The 25,671-nt window shown below is 38.3% G+C and overlaps 1 protein-coding gene across 6 annotated transcripts in view; it reads left to right on the forward strand.

Annotated features, from left to right (window-relative positions):
* The window catches only part of MRTFA (myocardin related transcription factor A), a 193,547-nt gene that overhangs the window by 93,327 nt on the left and 74,549 nt on the right, over positions 1–25,671 (forward strand). The window contains exon 2 of one of the 6 annotated variants that reach the window (XM_027592266.2): positions 23,984–24,124. The exons of 4 other annotated variants lie outside the window; for them this stretch is intronic. Coding sequence is in view for 1 of the 2 variants with exons in the window: in XM_027592264.2 (XP_027448065.2) it covers positions 5,245–5,290 (46 nt within the window). In the remaining variant the exon portion in view is untranslated. Of the gene's footprint in view, positions 1–5,036; positions 5,291–23,983; positions 24,125–25,671 lie in introns of those variants that run through there. One more of the 6 variants, XM_027592264.2, reaches the window with a different exon arrangement.

Consider the following 25,671-nt stretch of genomic DNA (forward strand, 5'->3'; position numbering starts at 1 on the left):
TTTTTCATTTTTCTTTTTTAAATTTTTGGTTAGAGATTTTCTATCCTACTTCTTTATAAGGAAGGCCCTGAGGGCAGAGGCAGTGTCAGTCTGGTTCACCCTTGTCTTTGTGCCCCCACTGGCTTGAGGACGATATTTCAGACATACAGTATGAATGACCTGCCTGTTTATATTTATAGCTATCATAGCCCTTAACATTTACTGTTCTTTGAAAAGGTACCTGAAAATACTGCCTTCATGTATCCTGAGGCCAGGGAATAGCATACCTGTGGTAATGTGTGATCCTCCCAGCCTTGCAGATCTTGACTGGGTTTTTCATTCAGTAGTAGATTTTGTTCACAGGATATGGAAGCTGACCAGGACCTGTAGTGACTTGCCTAGGTGTTGGGTTACGTTATCATTGGGTGTTTCCACTTTGCCAAAAACCAGGTATCTTCTGGGGGAGAGACTTAACTGGTTGGGACCTGTACAATTTCATTATGATGATTAGATTTTTGTAGAGCGGAACCTCAGTAAACCACATGCTCTTGTGAGAATCTAAGTCAGATATGGACATAGGAACAAGAATAGATTTTAGTGTACTGAAATCCCACAGAGATCATAAAAAGGCATTTATTAAACTTTGTGTATATTACCTGTCTATACTACATTCCATCATAGAAATTAATATCAGTTATTGGTGACGTTGACAGCTTTTGATGTTAAAAGAATTCTTCTTTGTAGTGAGCTAAGCTCTCTGTTTTTCTGGTTTCTCCTACTCATTCCCTACAAGTTGGGCATTTTCATTGTCATTAGCACTTAATATCCCTAAGGGCATTACTGTGGTTGTCCTTATTTAACTCTATACTTCAATGCTGTGGAAATTTTAGTCTTCCTCATGTAGTTTTCCACATAATAGCACCTTCAGCATGTGCTTTAATGAAAATTGTAAGACCACCTGCCTTTTCTGGGTAGGTAGGGATTCTTTAGTTGTTATGAACTTTTCCCATAATGTAGAATTTTCTGCACTAAATAGGACTTTTCATTCCATTTTGCATACATTTATGAATGCTGTCACATGTCAGACACGGTGCTCCATCTGTTAATGCAGAGGCATTAAGCCATGTGGTAAAGAGCAATAATAGAGGTGGGCACAGGTTCTGGGGGAGCATAAATGAGGGGTATTTAGCATATCCATGGAGAGTGTGAGGAGGGTGGGGAGAGTGCCAGGTCATCGCAAGGCAGCGGTTAAACTAAGTTTTGAAAGATGAGTAAGAATTACTTGGTAACAGGGATGGTTTTTAATCAAGGCAAGGCTAGCGAGAAGGAGACAGTTTAGAAGCTGTTGCTGAAGTACATACACACTACCACCTTTGCAGTATTCTTGTGAAAAGCTTTGAGCTAAATTGGATCAAGCTTCTGTACTTAACTTGTACTAATTTACTGGAAATATAGGGGATGGAGCAGCATGTTAAATGTCACCATGGGGGGTGTAGGTGGGAAAACAGCCTGGATTTTTCAACAAATAAACTACAAAAAAAAAGAGAAGGGAGGGATTATGGATTAAAAGAGATTTAAGAGACATCAGTGAAATGCAGTATATTGTCCCTGTTGGACTCTAATTTGAATAAATCAACACTAAAAAATTTGAGACAGTTGGGAAAATTAACCATAGTGGATAGTTGATGATATTAAGAGATTTTTTAAAATTTTGGGTGGCAATAATATTGTGGTTTTGTTAAAAAAAAATGTTCCTTTAGATGTACAGAATAAAGATGAAATGAAATTATGACTAGAATTTGCCCCAGAATGATCCCATGTGGGCTGGGTGCTGTGTGTGGGGAGGGTAGAAGGGCCACAGATTTTGAAGCTAAGTGATGGGGGTTTGCAGCTTATTATGTCATTCTTTCTACCTTTGTGTTTGAATGTTTCTATGATTTTTTTTTTAAAAGATGTTGCTATATTCTGGGCAAGAAATTTAAAGGACCTGAAATAAAGTACTCGCTGTAAGGATGAAAAAAAGGATAGGTTTGAGGAATAAGCTTTGAGACAATTAGTTATACTTAGATGTCTGGGGCTGGAGGGAGGGGTGTCTAAGTTTATGGTTTGGGACCTGAGTACTGTTACGTAAGATAGGGAAAATGGAAGCAATATATCTTGAGGGGTTGGTATTGGGTGGTATTGGGTACTTGTTTTGGGACATATTGATGTGAGATAGCCAGGTAGAGATGCACAGTAAAGTCAGACCTAGATGTGGATCAGAATGTGGGTAGTAGTTAACCCCAAGAAAGGATGAGATTGCCCAGGGAGAATATGTAAAAGAGGGAAAGGGTGCCCCTGATAGCAGCAGAAAAAGAGAGAGAGCTACTTAGGATGCTGAAAGGAGTGGTCAGTGAGGGAAGAAAGTACGACTTTTAAGAAAATCAAGGAAATAGGAAGTTTTAAGAAAGGTGTAAGAACTTTGACAAATCAGTGGGAAGGTCAAGTAGGATAAGAACTTGTCTAGTTCCTCTTGATTATGAACATTAAAGGCCTTTGGGGAGCCTGTGGGGGTGGGGGGAAGCTTTGTGAATACACTATATTGATATTCTATAGTTATCAAGTCCCTTTTGTGTGGATTATTAGAGACTATAGCATATTTGTGTTGATTAGCTACAGAGTTATAATTAAAAGCAAAAGAACTTTTATTTAATTGGAAATTAAGATCATTACCCTTCATTCCCTCAGTGCCATTAATTTGAAAATCATGTTCACTTGTACAAAGACCTTATCAAAGTTTACTTTAGTTCTCTATGAAATTTTGCTAATTGACCCAAAGATAGTGGCACTGAGGCTGTCCTAGGAGTTCAGACTTTTAGAATTGTGAAACCTGTCTTAAAGCCAGTTTCACAGTGAATCTGGTGCTGTGCTGATACTCGTCAAGGTAGATACAAAATCTTAGCAGTAGGCAAAGATTATGTGGCTTATTTACTTTTTTTTAAGGATTAATTTTTTTAGATTTCTGTCTTAAAAATTGTTTCCCCCCCCTTTTTTAAGATTTTATTTACGTATTTGACAGAGACAGCGAGAGAGGGAACATAAGAGAGAGAGTGGGAGTGGGGGAAGCAGGCTTCCCGCTGAGCAGGGAGCCCGATGCGGGGCTCCATCCCAGGACCTGGGATCATGACCTGAGCCGAAGGCAGACGCTTAACGACTGAGCCACCCAGGCGCCCGTTTTCCTTTTCTTCAGCTCTTTTTATCCCACATTGCGGAGGAGATAATGGGAGTGGACTTGACAGGAAAAAGCTAGCCATCAGATGCACTGTGATGTCTTATTGCTCCCACCACCGTATGACTGTCGGTATCTCTGTAGGGCTGCAGTATTGACAGTCGTGGCCTTCTGCCACTCTTCTACAGCCAAGAGAGACATGTTGGTAGGAAGGACACAGCCCTCTTGCCCTTCTTGCCATCCTCTGTGTAGGAATCTTATAATTTGTATTTATTTTCCTGTAAGTACAGAACTGTGAGAACTTGTTTCATTTGAAAAACCCTCACACAGCAAACTGTACAGCCCACATAGGGACAAAGGAATGATTCACCCTTTTAAAGATGCTGTTCCTTTAGTTGTTAACCTCTGACCAGAGTACCATGTAGTCTGAGAATTGAAATGTACCCATTTTTCATAAGACAGTTGGGAATTTGGTTGCCAGAAGGGGCCAGTGAGAATGCTTCTATCTTCCCAGAGCAGCATTTAGCCCACACTGGCTGCCACTCCATTGCCTGTTGAGTCATTCCCACAGTTCTATATAGAGCTTTTCTGGCTTTTAAACATGATGTTCTTGGAATGAGAAAGAAAGGAACTTTTTCTCTCCTCCACAAAGTCTCCCCCACCCCAAATCTGCATTGCTTTCCTTTTTCTAATAACAGAATATTGCCCTCAATCATGCTGAGACTGTTTTCTCTTCTGAGGTCTCTTAGTGCTTTCATTTATCATTGGTTTGACTCTGTGAGCGTTTTGGCATTTGCGGGGCTGCGTTTGCAGCAGCAGACTTTCAAGATACAGGCTGCTACTTAGCCAGAAAGATTGAGGAATTCTAGCTAAACATACCAAACATGGATTTCTAGTTTTCAGCTGTTTAAAAGTCAATCAGATATGCCAACAGGCATCTTAGTATCCTTATTATCACGATCAGTTAGTAAAAAGGACCGTAAAGGGAATGAATGAGCTTTTCACTTCAGATAAATGAAATTGCTGTGATTTGAAAGGATTTTGGTTTGTTTTTGTTTTTGCAGTGGAAGGTAAAATGCCCGTGTTTATTCTTATTCAGAAGAGCCTGCTCTGTGCTAGTGGAAAAAGAATTAAAGTTTCTTTATCAGGAAAGGGTAATTGTTATGTATTTGAACTATCTTCTTATGTGTTCCATACATCTAGCAAGGTCATAACACATTTTAGAAAAGTCAAATAACATCAGTAAACTCTCTGTTGACAGCCCAAATGTCTCACACAGGAACAAGTTAAGGGGCCCTTTTAGCGGACTGGCAGATCTGAAAGACAAATTACAGCTCCGGAATGTATTCAGATGACTTTTTGAAACAGATATTTTAATTGAAGTTGGGGTGGAGAAATAGTTGCGCTTCTGTAGTTAAATGTTCAACTTCCTTAACCTGTTATCTATAAATATCACAGATGAAAAAGCCCATAGAACTCTTTTACAGAAAATTAAGTCACCATACATATTCATCTGTATGCATGTGTGTATATGTGCCTAATTCCCATCCTCACCTCCCACTAATACATCAGTAATTGGGCTGTTTGTTTCAAAAGATTGGGTTGTTTGGATTGTGTTTAATCTGCTCTAAACTGCATTAGCAGCAATGCCCCTTATACTGAAGGTTTGGAACAAACGTCATCTTCTCTTCCTGAAAAGGGGAAAAAAAGCAGTTGATCTGTGTTCTGAAGGTCTCTCTCTATGTGTCTCCCCTCCCCCAGAGACGAACAGCAAGGAGGAGGAGCTCACTCACTGTTCTAACCACACTTCATAGGTCTTAACTCGAACGCCTTTTGGTTTCCTGTCTGCAAGTAATTCAACTCTGTGCCATCTTGACTTGCTTGAAGGGTGGATAAATTGGTAACTGCACTGAGGAGGGGAGTGAGTTCTCACAGTCTGAGCATAAGGCACGAGACTGAATTTATGAAAGCTTTGGTAGCCTCTGAAGACAACATCTTCTGTGACTTTGAATTTTTTCATTGTATTTGTGGGCTGCTGTTTCTGAGAAGAATCTGTCATGACTCTACTGGAACCTGAGATGTTAATGCTGGCCGTGCAGTCTGGTAATTCCGTTATTTCCTGCAGATTCTATTTGTCACAGGTTTCTTTAATAAGGTTGGGTACTAGGTTTGAATAGAGATGGAAGATAGCTGGGAGTAAACAAATTGTCCAGTGAATGTACTGCATGTTCGGGTTTCTTTTGTAAAAAAAATTAGTTTTTTCTAGTTGCAAACTCTAGTTACTCTAGTTATTCAGACATAGCTTTGTTTTAGATGTTTACTGACTTAAGACTGTTCAGTGAGGGGAAGAAAACATTTCCCTTTAGTTAAGTGTTTTATTATTATCTGTAGCACTGCTTTTAATGTAGAATAATTAAATCCCTTTTGCTGTTTTATACGTTACTGTCTTTAATCACTAATCCACACTCTTATTATTATGTCTCTTCGCGAAAGCATGTTTTAAAATTTTCCTTCTTTCTCATTTTGTCGTATAACCTTCTGAATCATCTTTTGGTTCTTGGAAATGCCCTTGATAATACAGAAGATTGAGACTCTAAGTTTTGGAGATGGGGAAGTTTGAGCAAGAAAGTAGTCAACAGAAAGAATGTAGGATTTTTAAAATTCTGTCTCTAAAAACAGTTTTCTCAACTCAAAAGTGTCTTTTACAACAGTTTAAAATTCCAGTTTGTTTTTAATGGTTTCCTTTACTTTGTGTTTTTGAAACTTTTAAGTTAGATATCTAAAAATAGGGAATGTTCTTTCGTTATTTTTAGACTTCTGCTAAAATGTAGTCTGTAGTGTTTTCCTGTTTCAGAGCATATCTTGAAAGATTCATACAAGTGGCATTTGCGGACCTCTTCCCCTCCACTGGCTTTCACTCATTAGAATGAGATAGGCTCCTTGGTTTTGGGAGATAACTGTCTCTGGCAGAATTGGTCATACTGTTCTCCTTGGGGAACACTTAGATAGTATGTTGAAGGAGACAGATATCCATCTGAAGACAGGATCAGATGCTATCAGCTTAAGCTTTATGGACAGGGGGCAAAGAGGAAAGATACTGCTACCATTCTGTTCTGTCTAGTTTTGCAAGTAAGACCGTGATGGAGTCATTTATTGAGTTCTTCTGTTCATATATGCTGTACTTTTTAGGTTGTTGCCTTTCATTTTCCTCCCCCAGATCTGTTGAGCTCGGTGTTCTTTTTTTTTTTTTTAAGATTTTTTTTTTTTATTTATTTGGCAGAGAGAGATGGGGAAGCAGGCCTCCCTCTGAGCAGGGAGCCCGATGCGGGGCTCGATCCCAGGACCCTGGGATCATGACCCGAGCCAAAGGCAGACGCTTAAGGACTGAGCCACCCAGGTGCCCCTGAGCTCTGTTCTAAACAAGATAGTATTATCTGTTTCCTACCTGTCTTTGATGAAATAGCTCCTAGTTAAACTGACTCGGGGCTTGTTTTGTTTTGTTTTGTTTCCCTTCTCTGTGTTCTAGTTGTATATGTGGGCAAGCGCGTATTTTATCTTAGGGAGTGTAAGTTAGCATTTGAACTCTCTCTCCCTCTTTGATTGCTTTGTTACTTACAGATTATCTCAGTCCAGTAACTTTTCTTAATAAAGGTTAAAAGATTATTTGCTCTCCCCTAAGGGGGTCTCACTGGTTCCCATCTGGATAAGGGAAAGGGACTAACTTGTCTTGCCTAAGAGCTATTTTTCCTATGACATATGTTGGGCAGGGCTAGCCACCCATCTGTTGGACCAACTACTTCATAAAACTTTCAAAGGATGATAGTTTATAAGACAAGTATGGATAAAATTGACAAGGGTGGTGGGTACAGGTAGAATGAAAGGTCTGTAGAGAACAAATAGCATGTATGTGTACCTCTGTCTTTTGCTTATGTTCATAAAAGAGAAACTGGGTATAGCAAACTGATTGCTCTAGTACATGTGGTTCCTAAATGCTCAAAATTTCTGTAAAGTTGTTACTGTTTTCTTCTGAAGCTGTAGTCATTATGCTGGATTGCAACAGTAATATGATAGCTATATTTATGATAAGAAATGAAAAAGCTCATTATGAAGCCTTGATAAGCTAGAAGCCAATCATTCTTTCTAAAAAGTCAAGACATTTAGACTATATGAGCCATAGGTTATTCTAGCAATACAGTATTTGGATTTTTATGAATATATACTTTATAGGTGAAACTACTGTTTAATAAGATTTTAAAAATAAACTCTTTTAGACAAGATTCAGGATGCAAAGTCTTTACCCTATATTAAACATTAGGATACTGACTATTAGAGCAAAGTTCCAGGGTACGTTGTGTATTTATTAACAGTTTTACATTTTTTTAAGATTTTATTTATTTATTTGAGAGAAAGAGAGAGAATACAGAGGGAGAGGGAGAAGCAGACTCCCCACTGAACAGAGAGCCCAATGCGGAGTTCGATCCCAGGACCCTGAGATCATGAGCCGAGCGGAAGGCAGACACTTAACCGACTGAGCCACCCAGGGGCCCCACCAGTTTTCATTTAGTGTTTGGAACTTGGCGATTTTGGTGAGACATACTTGCATATAAAGACTTTAATCCTCCTTAGTGCTGATGGTCTTTTTTTTTTTTTTTAAGATTTTTTATTTTATTTATTTGAGAGAGAGCACCCAGAGAGAGAGAGTAAGCACAAATGGGGGGCAGAGGCAGAGGGAGAAGCAGGCTCCCCTCCGAGCAGGGAGCCCCATGCGGGGCTTGATCCCAGGACCCCGGGATCACAACCCAAGCCGAAGGCAGACACCTAACCGACTGAGCCACCCAGGCGCCCCTGCTGATGGTCTCTTACTGACCCCTTGAGATCCAGTTCATATGTGCCTTTCTGTGAACCCTATCTGAATAGAGTGCACCCTTCCTTCTCTCTGTTCCTATAGCACCATCTTTACAATGTAGACGAATTATCATTTTTACCTATCTCTCTAATTAGATTTAATAATCTAATGCAATATATTCATCTATATATTGGCACATGGTATACGCTCGGTAAGTTTTTTTTTAATAAATGAAAAAATTTGGTTTGGCATACTTCCCTTATTAAATAGGCATAAGCCTTTGAATCAAGATTTTATCAAAAATTTTTGAAATCTGTTTTGCATTAAGAAATGAATCCTCCAGGGGCGCCTGGGTGGCTCAGTTGTTAAGCATCTTGCCTTTGGCTCAGGTCATGATCCCAGGGTCACCTAAGAAATGCAGCATATGGGGCGCCTGGGTGGCTCAGTCGGTAAGCGTCTGCCTTCGGCTCAGGTCATGGTCCCAGGGTCCTGGGATCGAGCCCCGCATCGGGCTCCCTGCTCCGCAGGAAGCTTGCTTCTCCCTCTCCCACTCCCCCTGCTTGTGTTCCCTCTCTTGCTGTCTCTCTCTGTCAAATAAATAAATAAAATCTTAAAAAAAAAATGGAGCACAATATGCACTGAAGTCCTCTTAGTGCCCTTTTTGATTTATCCCTTAGAAAACTGTTTTCTTTATTTTTAGCTGTATCTGCGTTTTGAATCTTTCATATTTTGTACCCATACATGCTATCTATTTAAAAATATTAATAATTGAAAAGCATTCCTCAGTCCATTTACTCCCTTATCACTTGATGTTTATATACTTAATTCTTTTTTTAAAAGATTTTATTCATTTATTTGAGAGAAAGAGTAGGAGCGGAGGGTGGAGGGGCAGAGGGAGAGGGAGAAGCAGACTCCCTGCTGAGCACGGAGCCTGGTACAGGGCTCAAACCCAGGACCCCAAGATCAGGACCTGAGCCAAAGTTAGACACTTAACCAGCAGAGCCACCCAGGCGCCCCTGCTTAATTCTTGCATATTTCTTTAACTTCTAGTTCCCTGATCATTACAGTTTGCCTCTGAACTGTATATTTTATAATAGTTTGGGTTGGAAAGAAGGGAGTAGTAATTCATAAAAACAAGGTTGAAGGAAGATGGTGGACAAATAACTTTTGCCCTTTTTGGTAATAGGTTAACTCCTGTTCACAAGGAAGGGCCCCTTGTTTGGGTTCATGTCACTCAGGGATCTATAGAGCTGGTGAAAAACTTCAGAACTTTCAGCAATACCTACCTTTTTGATCTCCTAATAATCTAAATATTAGTGTGGGCTTTTAAAAAACACATTTTTGTTTATATTCAAGGGATTTTAGAGCTTGAGGAAACCTTAGGTATTTTCTTGTCTTCTATTTAAGATGAGGAAATTGGTCCATTGAGGATAATTTATTTCCTGAAGCCACATTATTAATTAGTGGCAGAGATGGAAGGAGAATTCATTTCCTTACTCCCATGACAGTGCTCTTTGTGCTGTAACATACTTATAAGAAACCATCAGAGACCTCTGATGTATGAGATTGTTTATAATTTTCCCTGGAGATCTTGGTTTTCCTTGGGTTTTTCTGTTGCAGGTTTCTATCACTGCTCAGATTGATTCCCATCTTAAGAGGTGGATATAAAAACCAGTGCCTGAGTGTTTAGCTCCTGCTCCTGAGGAGTGGAATCAGATACTACAGGCCTCAATGGTTGTCTCCATCTTGCTTTGCCTTCTCTGGCTTGGTTGATGATCTCATACCTTGACGGTGATCTCAGAAGACAGGTAGACAGATGGCTGTTGTCATCAGTATTCTGGATTACATCTTATTGCCTTTTCTCTGACTCATTGATTTATCTGGGATCCCCTTAGAGTTAGGACCCAGATCAAAGGAATTTGAATTCATCTGTCTGTCTGTATCCTTTTTTCCCCTTTTGTTTCCTTTTGTATGAGGCAAGCTGTCAAGACCATGAGCCACGGTTTTAGCTTTATTAAATCAGTGCCAAATGAAATAAAGGTGAGTTTCATACAGTCTTGTTTTTTTTGGAACTTCATTTCTATGATTACCACATGCATTGTTTTTGAAAGGATTTTCTTTATAACAACAAGGAAAAAAATACTAAAAACCCTTGCTTTGCCGTCAACAACAAAAAATAACTTTCTCTGCCTTTCAAGAAGCTCAAGGGCATTATCAGGCTGAATTCATAGTGTCAGGGGTCTGGGGCATCCTTGATCTCAATGGCAGTCACATAAATGGGGTGGTGGCTGCAGCAATTGGGTAAGTATAGAGGGCCTACCAAAGAAGAATATGTGGCAATTACATAGTGAAAATAAACTTAATCGAGAAATGTTTATAGTGTGTTATAATCTTAAAGTGTTTTATGTATATTATCTTATTTGATCTTGACAACAACTCTTTGAGGTATCTGTATCTTCTCATTTTACAAAAGAGGAAACTGAGGCTCAGAGAGGCTCCGGGACACACAGTAAGAGATGGAACTGATGTTTACATTCAGGTTTTTTACTTTAAGCACCAGTGACTTATATTTTCCATTTAAAATGAAAGTCAGATCAGCTCCCTTCTCACTTAGAACCTTCTAGTGGTTCTCATTCACAGGAAAAGCCGAAGTTCTTGTAGTGCCTAGAGTCTGCATGACCTGCCCCCAGCTCTGTAACTCTCAGATTGCATCTCCTCCTCTTCCCTCGCTTGATCTGTCCCAGCCTTACTATTCTCTTTGCTGTCCCAGCATACCTTAGGGAATGCTCCTGTTTCAGGGCTTCTGTACTTGATGATATTCCTTCTTTTTTTAGGAGGCACTTTTTACTGGTAGCCTCATGGCTTGCTCCCTCACTTACTTTAGATCTTTGTTCAAATGTCACTTACTTGGGCCTTCCCTGACCGCCCTTAGGCATATTTGTTCTTGAGACCATGCCTTTCAGCTATTTTGTGTAGCATGCACTGTACTAACTAGTGCAGTGGTTTTCAAAGTGGTCTGGGAAACCCCTAGGTGTCCCTGAGACCTTGTCTGTAGGTGCAAGATGAAGGCTTTTTATATATTTATGTTAAAATATTATTTACCTCTTTTACTGTTGTCCTCATGAGTGTACACTCTAGTTTTCCAGAGCTACATGATGTATGATACCTCAACAGATTGAATGCAGTATATATGAAAATTCAGCTGTCTTTTAGTAAATTATACATTACAGAGATCTGCAAAAATGGTAAAACAGTAGTACTCTTTTTACTACTTTTTTTTTGTTTTGGAAAATAATATTTTTCTTTTTTTTTATTATGTTAATCACCATACATTACATCATTAGTTTTTGATGTAATGTTCCATGGTTCATTGTTTGCGTATAACACCCAGTGCTCCGTGCAGTACGTACTCTCATTAATACCCATCACCAGGCTAACCCATCCCCCCCACCCTAGAAAATATTTTTCGTAGAAGCATGTTAACATGTAGTAGATTTATTGTTATTTTTTTAAAAAATGATAAATATTTTAGGGGTACCTGGGTGGCTCAGTCAGTTAAGCATCTGACTCTTGATTGCGGCTCAGGTCATAATCTCAGGATCCTCTAGCCTTGTGTTGGTCTCTGAGCTCATCGTGGGGTCTGCTTGTCCTCTCCCTCTGCTCTTCCCCCACTCTCTCTCTCTCAAATAAATAAGTAAGTCTTTAAAAAATTTTGTAAAGAAGTAATAAATATTTTAGTTTTTTCAGTTTTAATTTCTTATCTGAGATATACTGATGGATATAACCCACATAAAAACTCTTTGAAGTTCTCAGTAACTTTAAGAGGGTAAAGGAATTGTGACATCAGAGTTTGAGAAGAGTAGGTATAGTGTTTAAGAGCATAGACTTTGGAACCCAGGTTTCTTAGCTCTGCCACTAATTAGCTGTGTGACTTTGGACAAATTACTTAGCCTCCCTGTGCCTGTTATTTCATCTGTAAAATGGTAATAATAATGATAATAATAGTGCCAACCCAGATAGTTGTTCTAAGTATTAAATGAGTTAATGTATGTAAAATGGTTATAAAGGTTCTGGCACATAGTAAGTGCTTTATTTTTTTTGTGTTATTGTGGTTATTTTTGGCTTTTGTTGTTGGGATTTTGGATACTATTAAATGCAGATAGTTTTTTATTTCTTCCTGTATATTCTGACAACTTGCCACAACTTTTTGACATTTGGCAACTCTTAGAAACTTTTTAAAAAATGTTTCTTCTTTAACCTTGAAAGACTTCTGGGAATTTGTTCTAAGGAAATTATAAAAGATATATAAGATTTATATATAAGGATGTTTGTAGCAGTATTATTTATAGTAGTAAAAAAAACCTAAAACAAACAAAAATTTTAACAGTAGGAGATTGGTTAAATAACTTACAGTGCATTCATGTGGTTGGAAACTAATGTAGTCATGAGATTATTTAAAAATGTGGGAAAATGTTTACTATTTATCCATTTAAACCTTAAAAATGGATATAAGGATATATACTAGAATATTAATGGCTGTCACTGGGTAATAGGATTTTGTAAGGTTTTTTTTTTAAGTTTTCCTGTATCTGTGATTTTCTATCATAAACATACATTTCTGTTGTATTCTGATAAAAGCCATACTTAAGTGTGTGTGTGTGTGTGTGTGTGTATACATGTAGGTACAGTTATTTATAAGAGGGAGAAAATGGCTGAAAGTGTAGTATCTTGGATTTGGAGCTAAAACTGTTGATTTGGGACTTCTGCAGTCAGAGCACCCCACTGACCAAACAATGCATGTTAAGGAGGCACTCCATCCCATTAAGCTGTTCGTTCTGACCAGTCTAGTTTGTATAAATCCCTTTTACATTTTTTGTCTTTGTTTCTATTTTGTAAGATTTATGGAGATTTATCTTTGCAGTGTTTGTATTAGGCCATGTTCTTGGCAGAGCTATAGATCCTTCCTGTGCACACTTAACTACTCTCAATTTGCGGAACCTTTCAGAAGTTTTTATAAACCAAAAACACACTTAAGTTATTTTTTTGTTTTTGATGGGTAAGAATTCTGAATTCTCTTAGGCATAAAATAATGGCATTAGCATAAAATGTTTTAATCAGGGGCGCCTGGGTGACTCAGTTGTTAAGCGGCTGCCTTCAGCTCAGGTCATGTCCTGGGATCGAGCCCCGCATCGGGCTCCCTGCTCAGCAAGAGAGCCTGCTTCTCGCTTTCCCTCTGCCTGCCGCTCTGCCTACTTGTGCTCTCTATCTCTCTGTCAAATAAATAAATAAAGAATCTTTAAAAAAAAAGTTTTAATTATTTGATAGTACATTTTCATTATGTATTTTGTTCCTTGACCCTAGGGTATATGTGACATCCTCTTGACAATATCTGTTCTTTTTCAGAAAAGCAAAACTCATATTGCCTCATGTGTATCTTGTAAATAGGACCTGGAGCCCTTATGTTGAAGAATTAAAATATTAATTAAATTGACCTTGATTTTGTGAACTGTTATCTTAGTTTACTCTCTTGAGAATCAATTAGATTATATTCCTCAAATAAGGACTAATTTATAAAATATTTGGTTGTGTAGAGAGTATTGAAAACTTAAGGTGTTAACGTTAATTAGGCTGCCCAAACAGAATCTATGACCTCAGTCTCCTGACACCTTTTTACTAAAAGTGTGTTCCAAGGACCAACAGCATCTCTATCACCTGGGAGCTTGTTAGGAATGGACAGTCTCAGGCTCCCCCTCACACGTACAGTCTGAATCTTCATTTGAGCAAGGTCTTTAGGTGCATGTTAAAGTTGAGAAGTATTGTTCCAACAGAAATTTTTATTGACTTTGTTTTTGAGGTGAACAGGTGAAATAAAGATGACTTGTTGGTGTATTTCCTAGATGAGAAGCACTGCTCAAAATGATAAAAATGAGAAGATGAGAATGCAGTGGTTGGAAAAATTACATGATGTCTAATTAGTGTGGAAGCATTGGATAAAATAGGAAACAAAAAGAGAAGAAAACTTGCTCCTAGTACAGTATTCTGCATTTGAGAAATGTTCACAATTTGACATTTTCTTAACCATTTTTCTTGACTTTTGAGAGAAAGAACAAATAGAACAACAAACATTCTAGAATGTTTACCTGAAAAGGGATCTTGGAGATGATCCTTCATTTTACAGATGAGCAAATTGGGAGCTAAGAATGTTAAGTGACTTACCTAAGATCACATAGCTTGGACTCCCCATGTCCTGACTTTCAAAGCACTGCTCTTTATGCCCCCTATGCTACCCCTCTGTGTTGCTGAAAGCTATATTGTTAGTTGTTTCTGTTGATGTTGGTTGAAACCATACTGAACAGTTATGAGAATATATCCAATACACCTCACAGCATCCCCCTATGCTACCCCTCTGTGTTGCTGAAAGCTATACTGTTAGTTGTTTCTGTTGATGTTGGTTGAAACCATACTGAACAGTTATGAGAATATATCCAGTACACCTCACAGCATCATGGGAAAATGGTGGGGGCTTACTCTCTCCTTTCCTTTCGGTGAACTCATGAATAACTTCAGAAAAAGATGTTACTTGTCTGGAAGTTAAACTGCTTCTTCTCTGAACCAGAGGAGCTTGCTGCACAGGCCTGTGCTCTCTGAGATGGGAAGGTGTGGGAATCTTCTGCTGAGATGGCAGTGGTTTTGAGTATTTAAAAGTAATGTTATTTTTCTTTATATTTCTCATTTAAATAAAAGTTTATAAATCAGGAAAGGAAACCTTTCAACAAAGAATGCTGAAAGAGCTGGCTATCTGTATACCCAAAAAAAAAAAAAAAAAACTTTGACCCTTATCTTGTGCCATACACAAAAATTCACTTGAAATGGGTCATACGCCTAAATGTGAAAGCTAAAGGACACAAAAAGTATGAACTATAAAAGGAAAACTCTTAAATTGGACTTTATCAAGTTTAAATACTTTTTTGTCCACTTTGTACATTGTTGAGAAAATTAAAAGATAGGCTATAGAACGGGAGAAAATGTTTATGTGTATCTGACAAAGCACTTGCATCTGGAATATATAAAGAACTCTTAGAACTCAAGTAACAAGACAACCCAATAAAAAAAAAAAAAGGGAAAAGACTCAGACACTTCAAAAAATATGCAAATGGACAATAAGCACATGAAAAGATGCTCTACATCATTGGCCATCATTGAAATGCAAATTAAAACCACAATGAGACACCACTACTCACCCATTATAATAATTAAAATAAAAAGATTGACAATACCAAGTCTTGACAAGGCTACTGAACAATGGGAATTCATACACTGCTGGTGAAATGTAAAATGGTATAACCACTTTGGAAAACAATTTGGCATTTCTTATGAGGTTAAACGTATTTACCACATGACCCAGCAGACCTACTCCTAAGTCTTTACCCAAGAGAAATGGAAACATACTCACATTTGCACATGAAGGTTGATAGCACCTTTATTCTTAATGACTCCGAACTGGAAAGAACATAGATGTCCATCAACAGGTGAATGGATAAATTGTGGTATATCTATAAAGTGGAAAATTACTAGCAATAAAAATGGACAAACTGATATATTAAAAAACATGGACAAATTTCAAAAACATTCTCAATGTAAAAAGCTAGACTCGATGAGTACATACTGGATTATACCACTTATATAATATTCTTAAAAATGCAGGCTGTAGAATACTATTCAGTAATAATAATAATAATAAAGGACCAACTATTGATACATAAAACACCCTGGATGACTCTCCAGAGAGTTATGCTGAGTGAAAAAACCAATCCCAAAGGTTATGTACTGTATGATTCCATTTGTGTGACAATTTTGAAATGATAAAATTACAGATACGGAAAACAGATTGATGGTTGTCAGGGGCCAAAGACCAGGTGGGGCTGGGAGGAAAGTAGATGTGGTTATAAAAGGTCAGCATGAGGAATCCTTGTAGTTTTGGAAATGTTCTGTATCTTGACTCTGTCAATGTCAGTATCCTAGTTACAATGTTGCACTACAGTTTTGCAAGATGTTATCATTGGGGGGAACTGGGTAAAGGAAACATAGGATCTCTCTGTATTATTTTTTATAACTGCGTATGAATCCATGATTACCTCAACATAAAAAGTTTACTTGAAAAATGCAGACAGTTTGGCAGCTTTTCAAAAAATTAAACACAGAGTTACCCTGTGACCCAGCACTTCCACTTCTAGATGTATACTCAAGAAAATTGAAAACATTTGTCCACACAGAACCTTGTACACAGATGTTCATAGTGGTGTTAGCCAAATATGGAAACAACACAAGTGTCCATCAGTCGATAAATGGATAAACAGAATGTGCTAGATCTTTACAATGGAATATTATTCAGCCATGAAAAGGCATAAAGTACAGATAAAGTCTATAAAATGGATGAACCTTGAAAACATTATGCCAAGTGAAAGAAGATCGACACAAAAGGCCACATAGTGTAAAATTGCATTTATATGAAGTGTCCAGAATAGGCAAATCCAGAGACAGAAAATAGGCCATTGGTTGTTGGGGCCTGGTGTTGGGGGGATGGGATGGGGATGGGGTTTGGCTGACTGCTAACGGATATGGGGTTTTGGGGGGAGGTAATGAAAATGTTCTACAATTAGGTAGTGATGGTTGCACACCTTTGAGAATATACTAAAAACTACTGGATTATACAATTTGAATGGGTGAATTGAATGGAATGGGAATTATATCTCAGTAAAAAAATTGTGTAAGAAAAAAATGCAGGTTTTTCTGGAGTGACAGCAGATCAGTTGTTGCCTGGGGCTGGAAGTAGAGAAGTTAACTGCAAAAGGGTATAAGAGAACTTTAGGGGATGAAAATGTATGTTTTTATTGTCACAGTAGTTAATGCAGGTATATGCATTTGTCAAATTGCATTGAACTGCATGCATAACATGGGTGAAGCTTATTATATCTAAACTAAAATTGATTTTTAAAACATAAAATTATCTCTAATTGTTGTAAGCTTAAAGTGATCTTTAGCATATCTCTTGTTAATATAAGGCTAACAACTTAGAAAAATTAACCCAAGGACTCTGACTTCTATTGATTATTTCTCTCACCATTTTTCCATGTAGTCAATTTACAAAGTGAAATTAGATTGATCAGTTTCAGGCAGACTGTGCTCTTACATGCTTTTGAACTAGCATGATTCTGTTGCTCTTCTTTTCAAAACTATGAGTGGGTGTAATTGTTCTAATTTTTGTTAAGTTTATGGAACATTCTGTTGGTTTGTACTGCTGTTTTTCTTTAATGTGCAACAGAAGAATGTTCCATTGGGTATAACATTATCATATCAGATTCACTGCCTTTCACCTCCACTCTGGAGTACCCAGAGCTAATTTGGGCACGAGGAGATTGGAGTTAAAATCACTCTTAAAGGAAGTTAGCAAAAGGAGAAAAGTTGGTAGCACTGCTACGTAATGCTAAAAACAAAAACACGTGTGTGAACTTCTTTGCCATATACACCATCTCTGTCTCCCAGCCCCTGATCTCTTGCTAGGAAATGTGCTATATTACACAAAACCCTTCAAGGGAACGGTTTTGGGAGATAATTCCTAAGTTAGAAAAACCAGCTTTGTTAGGTGGTTTCTGAATTTTCTCCCTGAGATTTCCTTCCCCTGCCCTCCCTCAGTTCTTGAGCCGAACAATAGCTAATCCCTGGAAGAGTGTTTCCTATTGAAAACTCTGCCCTACAGGTGGACAAATCTTCAGTTATTTCCCTTAAACATGACCAAGATAGCCATATATATATATATTTTTTTCTAATTCCAGTATAATTAACGTAGTGTTATATTAGCTTCAGGTGTGTGTACATCATAGTGATTCAACAATTCTATACATTACTGAGTACTCGTCACAAAAAGTGTACTCTTCATTCCCTTCACCTATCCCTCTGTCAGCCTCCCCTCTGGGAACCTCCGGTTCCCTATATTTAAGAGTCTGTTTTTTTGTCTCTTTTTTCCTTTGTTTTGTTTCTTAGATTCCACATATAAGTGAAATCATACAGTATTTGTCTTTCTCTGACTGACTTATTTCACTGAGTATTATACCCTCTAGATCCATCCATGGTGTCGCAAATGGCAAGATTTCATTCTTTTTTATAGCTAATATTCCATTGTATATATGTATACCACATCTTCTTTATCCATTCATCTATCACTGGACACTTGTGCTGTTGCTTCCATAATTTGGCTATTTTTAAATATGCTGCAACAAAAATAGGGGTACATATATATATCTTTCCAAATTAGTGTTTTTGTATTCTTTGGGTAAATACCCAGTAGTGTGATTACTGGATCATAGTGTAATTCTATTTTTAATTTTTTGAGGAACCTCCATACTGTTTTCCACAGTGGCTGCACCAGTTTGTATTCCCACCAACGGTGCATGAGGGATCCTTTTTCTCCACATCCTCACCAACACTTGTTACTTTTTGTGCTTTGATTTTAACCATTCTGACAGGTGTGAGGCGGTATCTCATTGTGTGTTTTTTTTTTTAAGATTTTATTTATTTATTTGACAGAGAGTGAGACAGTGAGAGAGGGAACACAAGCAGGGGGAGCGGGAGAGGGAGAAGCAGGGTTCCTGCCAAGCAGGGAGCCAGATGCGGGGCTTGATCCCAGGACTCTGGGATCGTGACCTGAGCTGAAGGCAGACGCTTAACTTACTGAGCCACCCAGGTGCCCCCTCATTGTGGTTTTGATTTGCATTCTCCTGATGATTAGTGATATTGAGTCTCTTTTCATGTGTCTATTGGCTATCTGCATGTCTTCTTTGGAGAAATGTCTATTCATGCTTTCTGCCCATTTTTAATAGGATTATTTGGATGTTGAGTTTTATACTTTTTTTTTTTTTTTTTTTACATATTTTGGATGCTAACTCCTTATTGGAGATGTTATTTGCAAATATCTTCTCCCATTCAGCAGGCTGTCTTTTAGTTTTGTTTGTTGTTTCCTTTTCTGTGCAGAAGCTTTTTATTTTGATGTAGTCGTTTATTTTTGCTTTTGTTTCCCTTGCTTTAGGAGACCTATCTAGAAAAATGTTGCTATGGCTGATGTCAGAGAAATTACTTCCTCTGCTCTCTTCAAGGATTTGTATAGTTTCAGGTCTCACATTTAGGTCTTTAATCCATTTTGAGTTTACTTTTGTGTATGGTGTAAGAAAGTGGTCCAGTTTCATTGTTTTGCATGTAGCTATCCAGGTTTCTCAACACCTTTTGTGGAAGAGACAGTCTTATTCCCACTGCATGTTCTTTTTTCCTCAAACCAACAGCAGCCCAGGGCCCTGTCAGTGCTTTATTTGATACCACTCCCATTGCATATTCTTGCCTCCTTTGTCTAAGATTAATTGACCATATAGTTGTGGATTTATTTCTGAGCTCTGTATTCTGTTCCATTGATGTATGCATCTATTTTTTGTGCCAGTACCATACTATTTTATATATTTTTATTTTTTTTAAAAGATTTTATTTATTTATTTGACAGAGCAAGCACAAGCAGGGGGAGCGGCAGGCAGAGGGAGAGGGAAAGCAGGTTCCGTGCAGAGCAGGGAGCCCAATGTGGGGCTCGATTCCAGGACCCCAGGATCATGACCTGAGCCAAAGGCAGACACTTAACTGACTGAGCCACCCAGGCGCCCCCATATTATTCTAGTTACTACAGTTTTGTAGTGTATCTTGAAATCTGAGATTGTGATATCTCCAGTTTTGTTTTTCTTTTTCAAGATTGCTTTGGCTATTCGGGGTCCTTTGTGGTTCCATACAAATTTTAGGATTATTCTAGATCTGTGAAAAATGTTGTTATTTTGATAAGGTTTGCATTAAATCTGTAGGTTGCTTTGGATATTGTGGACATTTCAATAGTATTTGTTTTCCTAATCCCTGAGCATGGAATATCTTTCTATTTGTGTCATCTTTAGTTTCTTTCATCAGTATTTTATAATTTTCGGAGTACAGATCTTTCACCTCCTTGGTTAAGTTTATTCCTGGGTATTTTATTATTTTTGGTGCAATTGTAAATGAGATTGTTTTCTTAATTTCTCTTTCTGCTACTTCATTATTAGTGTATAGAAATGCAGTAGGTTTCTGTATATTGATTTTGTATCCTGTGACCTTACTGAATTCATTTATCAGTTCTAATAGTTTTTTGGTGGAGTCTTTAGGGTTTCTCTATGTAGTATCATGTCATCTGCAAAAGTGAAAGTTTTATTTCTTCCTTAACGAATTTGGATGCCTTTTGTTTCTTTTTCTTGTCTGATTGCTGTGAGACAGCCTTATATTTTAAAAACAAACCATTAAAAACTAGTAGAGACCAAACAGGAAAATGAAAGACAAACAAATCCCAAAACATAGGAGGCATATTTCTAGAGTATGGAATTCTAAGTGGATTTTGTGAGAATTCCAACAAAAATACAAAAATATATTTAAAATAACATAATAGTAGCCAGCACTCAAATAGGATTTACCATGTGCCACGGTGTTCCAGGCTCCTTACGTATATTAACTCTTTTAATGTTTGCAACAACTATATAAGATGGATGCTCTTACTATCCCATTTACAGATAGTGAAATTGAGGGGCACATTGGATGAGGAACACGGTCAGTGCCATACACCTGGTAAGTGGTAGAGCTTAGATTACACCTAGGTGGTTTGGCTTCAGAAACAATGCTCTTTATCACCACATTATATTGTTTTCCTGGTGAGTTTCAAATCCTTTTATCCTCCAAATGTATATAGTATCTCCTGACAGCCTACCCAACTTGTCTAAGTTCCTTTGTCCTGTTCTTTCAGTACATTGCTTACCTATATTTTTTGCCCCCTTCTCTTCCTGCCTTATCCCTCTCCCCAGAATTCTATGACATAACCATTAAAAACAAAAAAAACCTTTAACCTTCTTGTCTTTTGTAATATTTGTATTTTTTAAAAAAGATTTTTATTTGAGAGAGAGAGAGCATGGGAAAGTGGGGGGCAGAGGGAGAGAGAGAAGCAGACTACTTGCTGAGCAGGGAGCCATACACGGGGCTTGATCCCAGGATCCTGAGATCATGACCTGAGCCAAAGGCACATGAGTAACTGACTGAGCCACCCAGGCGCCCCTGTAATACTCGTCTTAAATTCTGTTGTCCTAGACTTCCTTTCTGCATAAGGATGACCTCTTCTCTACACTTAACCCTATTTAGAAAGTTTCCATGCTTTTAACAGTGAGTCTGTACCTGTTCATGAAGATTAGAAAGGATGCTGTTTTGAATTACGGTGTAGTAAGATTTCTGACTCTACACCCATGGCCAAAAAACTAGTGTCGTATGTTTGAAACTAAGCAAAACCTCTTGAGTGTCTTGCTGTAAATGTGTATTAGAAATTTTTTCCGATGTAGCGAATAGTTTCTGTGGGTAGGAAGTAAATTTAAACCTGTATATCTTTAGAGTAGGAACATTTTCCATGTGAAGGTCCTTGTTGGCTCTGTTAAGAGAAGGGTCCCTTGCCTCCTTCTCCCTTTGCTGCTGAGCTCTGTAGTACAGAGCTTTTAGGACTTCTTAAAAGCTGAGTTTTATGTCTGCTGAAGTCAGTCCATGAGGTGTTTGCAAATAATCTTCCATTAGCTTTATCCTGAAGATCCCCTTGCAGTTAGGCTTTTGGTCAGCTGAATCAGTGTTGCTAACTTTATGTTTAATCCCAACTACCATGGCAGTATGAATGTTTTTAGAAAAACTTTGATAAATTTGGGGGAAAGAAGTATATTTTTGATGTAGTCATAGAATTTTCTAGGTATTACATGAAAGGTGTTTGAGAATCTAGGGTCCCTACTTGCATAGGGATCATATTCTACTTTAGATAGTTAGAGTAAGAGCTTAGGTAATATCTAGTCCTGCAGTCAACATTTGTACTCTTGGAATAGTAAGTTTCCCAGTATGCATAGTTTTACCTGCTTAACTCCTTAATCGCCCCCCTCCACCACCCTCTTCCTTTTGGCTTTCTGGGTTTTATCTACCTTTCCTTCCTTCCCTCCTTCCTATTTCCCATCTGCTTTATTTATTATCCTATTAGCCACAGGTCGTAGAGAATGCCCTCCCCCCCCTTCCTTTCTTCCACCACCCAGCCTTTTCCCCTCTGATTATTTTCATTCTTTCTTCATGCACTTATATTTTGAGATTAAATGTTTATTTATGGGATTCTTTTGTTTGTTCAGTGTGTATTTCCCTCACTAGATTATATAGACTCTCTGAAGGCATGTATCTGCCTCTTACTGTTTTTTTTGTTTGTTTTTAATTTTTTTTATTTATTGAAGTGATCGTTATACCCCACGTGGGGCTCAAACTCATGACCCAGAGATCAAGCGTCACATGCTCCTCCGACTGAGCCGACTATTGTTAATTTGTTTTACTATTTTATATCCAGCATCTTTTTAGCTTGATACATAATAGGTATGAATAAATGTATGTTGATGAATGATATGAACATGAAATATTGGAGATAATGGGAAGAAGAAAACCACTCCTGGAACATTCAGTATTGAGGTGCTCCAACCCTATTTCTCATAGAACAAGTACAAACCATCCTGCTAAGGGACGACCCTCTGATTCCTTTATAAAATGTAGAGGGTCATGTTTTTTTGTACCAGCTTTCCCTCTCCCTCATTCATTTTGAGAAAAGTCATTCTCAGTTTTTGTGAAATGTCAAGATATATAAACTAGGGAGAGTATTCATATCCCTGTCACTAGGTGACAGTCTATATGTCTCCCTGGGTTGAACCAAAAATTGTTTCCTGTTTCAAGTAAGGAGCTAGTACATATTTGGGAGCACTGTGTGTTTCAGCTAATTAGAGATTTAAATGTTTTCTTTTTAATGTATAGTTTTGTCTCAGGCTTTGCAAGATCATCGTGGCATATTTAAGCCAAAGGATTTACCAGTTTTCATTAAAATGACAGATGTTCATTTTGAAATATAGTAGCTGAAACCAAGAGTGTTAGTGGCTGTATGCTCTATTCCCTGCCCACTGAAATTTTACCTCCTGCATCTCAGAATACTTTTAAGGTGAAGATTGACAATTTTTGGTGAGATATGTGGTACTCCTGAAAGCTCTTGGCTTAGTGTCTCCGTTTCAAAATTGTTTTCATAAGGACGTCAGACAGCTTTAAACTTGGTATGCTGGTAGTGAGATTAAAGTACCACAAACAAACTTTATTTCTTGGAAAACTTCCCTTCTGATTTCTTCCTTTTGTTACTTTAAGCTTTCTAAATTGTCTTTGTTCTTTGGAGGTGCTTAGAATTTTCTTTTCCTAGTAAAAGAGTTAGATTTAGAAAATTTACAGTTTAACAGACCCCCTTGTAAACTGTTCATGAAAGGGGCTCCTGGGTGGCTCAGTCGGTTAAGTGTCTGCCTTCGGTTCAGGTCATGATCCCAGGGTCCTGGGATGGAGCCCCACATCGGGCTCCCTGCTCCGCGGGAAGCCTGCTTCTCCCTCTGCCTCTGCTGTTTCCCCTGCTTGTACACTCTCTCTCTGTGTCAAAAATAAATAAAATCTTAGGAAAAAAAAAACTATTCATGAAAAAGATGGGTCAAAGTTTACAAATTACTTTTAAGATGCAAATTGCTAAGTGGTGGTGTTATGGGTTTGAGTTTCTTGGCCTTTCAGGATGTCATCCTTTTAGCCCTGTAGCTAAATATCAAGAAGCTACACGTTCAACCATAAAACATGAGCCTCTGCCAACATTACATCAACTGCACAAAACCTCATTGGCTCATTATCCCCTGAGACTAGGACATGGATTTGGCAGCTTGTGAAAGCTGCTTTTTCCAATTTCTCCCTTCCTGGCTGTGACATATCCCAAAGGAATGAAGTTGAGAAATAATCATCTTCTTTTGAAAGCTCTCAACCTCTCATTCCCACAGTGGTTCTCATGGTCAGGGATAGAAGATCCCTTCTTCCACTTGAGGACTCCTTGTTGCTGATGATGTGTTCTTTAAGTAGTGACCATGGCACCCTGAATGAGCTGTGGAAGGACGATGGCAAGGAGCCTCATGTTCCTTGAGGTATGTTTCTGGGTGGTTGTCTACAGGATCCTAGTGCTTTTGTTAAGATCCTCTTATGTTACTAAAATTAAAGAAGCTGGAAGTCTAGGATTGAGAACCATATGTGGTCATCATCTGTGTCAGTAGACACATGGTATAAAGAATTAGTCTATACTAATACATCTCCTTTCACGAACACTCATAAAATAACTTTTTGAGGGCAACCTTGGTTAGTAAAAAGAACTATATGACCTTAAGCAATACTCTTAGTGTCTTTTAGCCTCATTTTTTAAATCATTAAAATAAAGATGTAGTACCTGTTTTATTTCCTCAGAAGGTGTTATAAGGATGGAATGAAATAACATGTGAACAATTTCACCAAGATTACCAACTGGTCTGCTAGTCACCCTCTGCAGTAGGCTCATTTTAGGCCTCTTATCCAAGGAATATCCTTTCTTTACCACTTGACCCTATTTGATGCTTTCTCCTCATTCTGTATTCTAGGGTTCTTTGTGTAATCTTGGCTAACCTAAGCATAAAATACATTTTTGGGGAGAGTATTGTATAGCACACAGCCTTAAGAGAGCTGAATAACAAAGGTCAGAAAATGAGCAGAAATTGAGCAAGGTGGCACATAGAGAAGAACATGTCATGGGACCAGTCCGCTGAGGACTCTCACTGGCTCTGTTCACTGGACTTTTCTGCCATTGCTGCTGTCCTGATCTCCCACAAACACTTGGTGCTAGTGACACTGCCACCAGTAGACACCATGAATAATTTCTGGTTGTATTTTCGACCTTTGTGTCATTCCCCCAATTTTCAAAGTTCTAGATGGGAGGGTCTCTTTGTCCAGACTTGGGTTATATTTGTGAGCTAGAGGCCAAGCTGCTGAGAGGGACCCTCTGTTCCTCTTCAGCTTCTGTACTAGGAAGAGGGGCCGGCCTGCCTTCCCCCGTCTTGGAATTTCCCCCAAATAGGAAAGGTATTTAGATCCTGGGCAGCTAAACTATAGATACTATTCTCTCTTCAGCTTGCTTTCTGCCTTTCTGTATACTATTCAGTCTCTTTGCAGTCTTCTCTTCTGCTTGCTGTCCCTTAAATGTATTTCCCAGGATTAGTCCTTGACCCTTTTGTCTCCTCAATCTGCACATTCTCCCCAGCAATCTCATCCTAATGTGTGGTTTCAGCTACCACTTATTCAGGATGTCTGCCTCTATATCTCTAACCCCAACTTACTTCCTGGGCTCTGGGTTCATTTAATCCACTCATTCTTCCTACCTGGACATCTGGGTGACTCACATGCACTTCAGACTTTTTACATATTTAAAGATGATGTCACCATTCCCCAAGACTGCCCCTGCATCTCCTAACTTGGTACCAGTTACCTAAGCAGAAAATTAGGAGTCATTCTCAATTCCTCTTTTCCTATATTCCTCACATCTGTTTCGTCTCTGAGTTCTGTAGATGCTAGTTCTGCTTTGACTTCTCATATTTTGTCTCACTCTCCTTGATCAGACTGTCATTTCTCACTGTGGTTTCAGTAGCCTTCTGATTGGTCTCCCAGCCTA

The sequence above is a fragment of the Zalophus californianus genome, chromosome 9 (assembly GCF_009762305.2).
Source record: "Zalophus californianus isolate mZalCal1 chromosome 9, mZalCal1.pri.v2, whole genome shotgun sequence".
NCBI lineage: Eukaryota > Metazoa > Chordata > Mammalia > Carnivora > Otariidae > Zalophus > Zalophus californianus.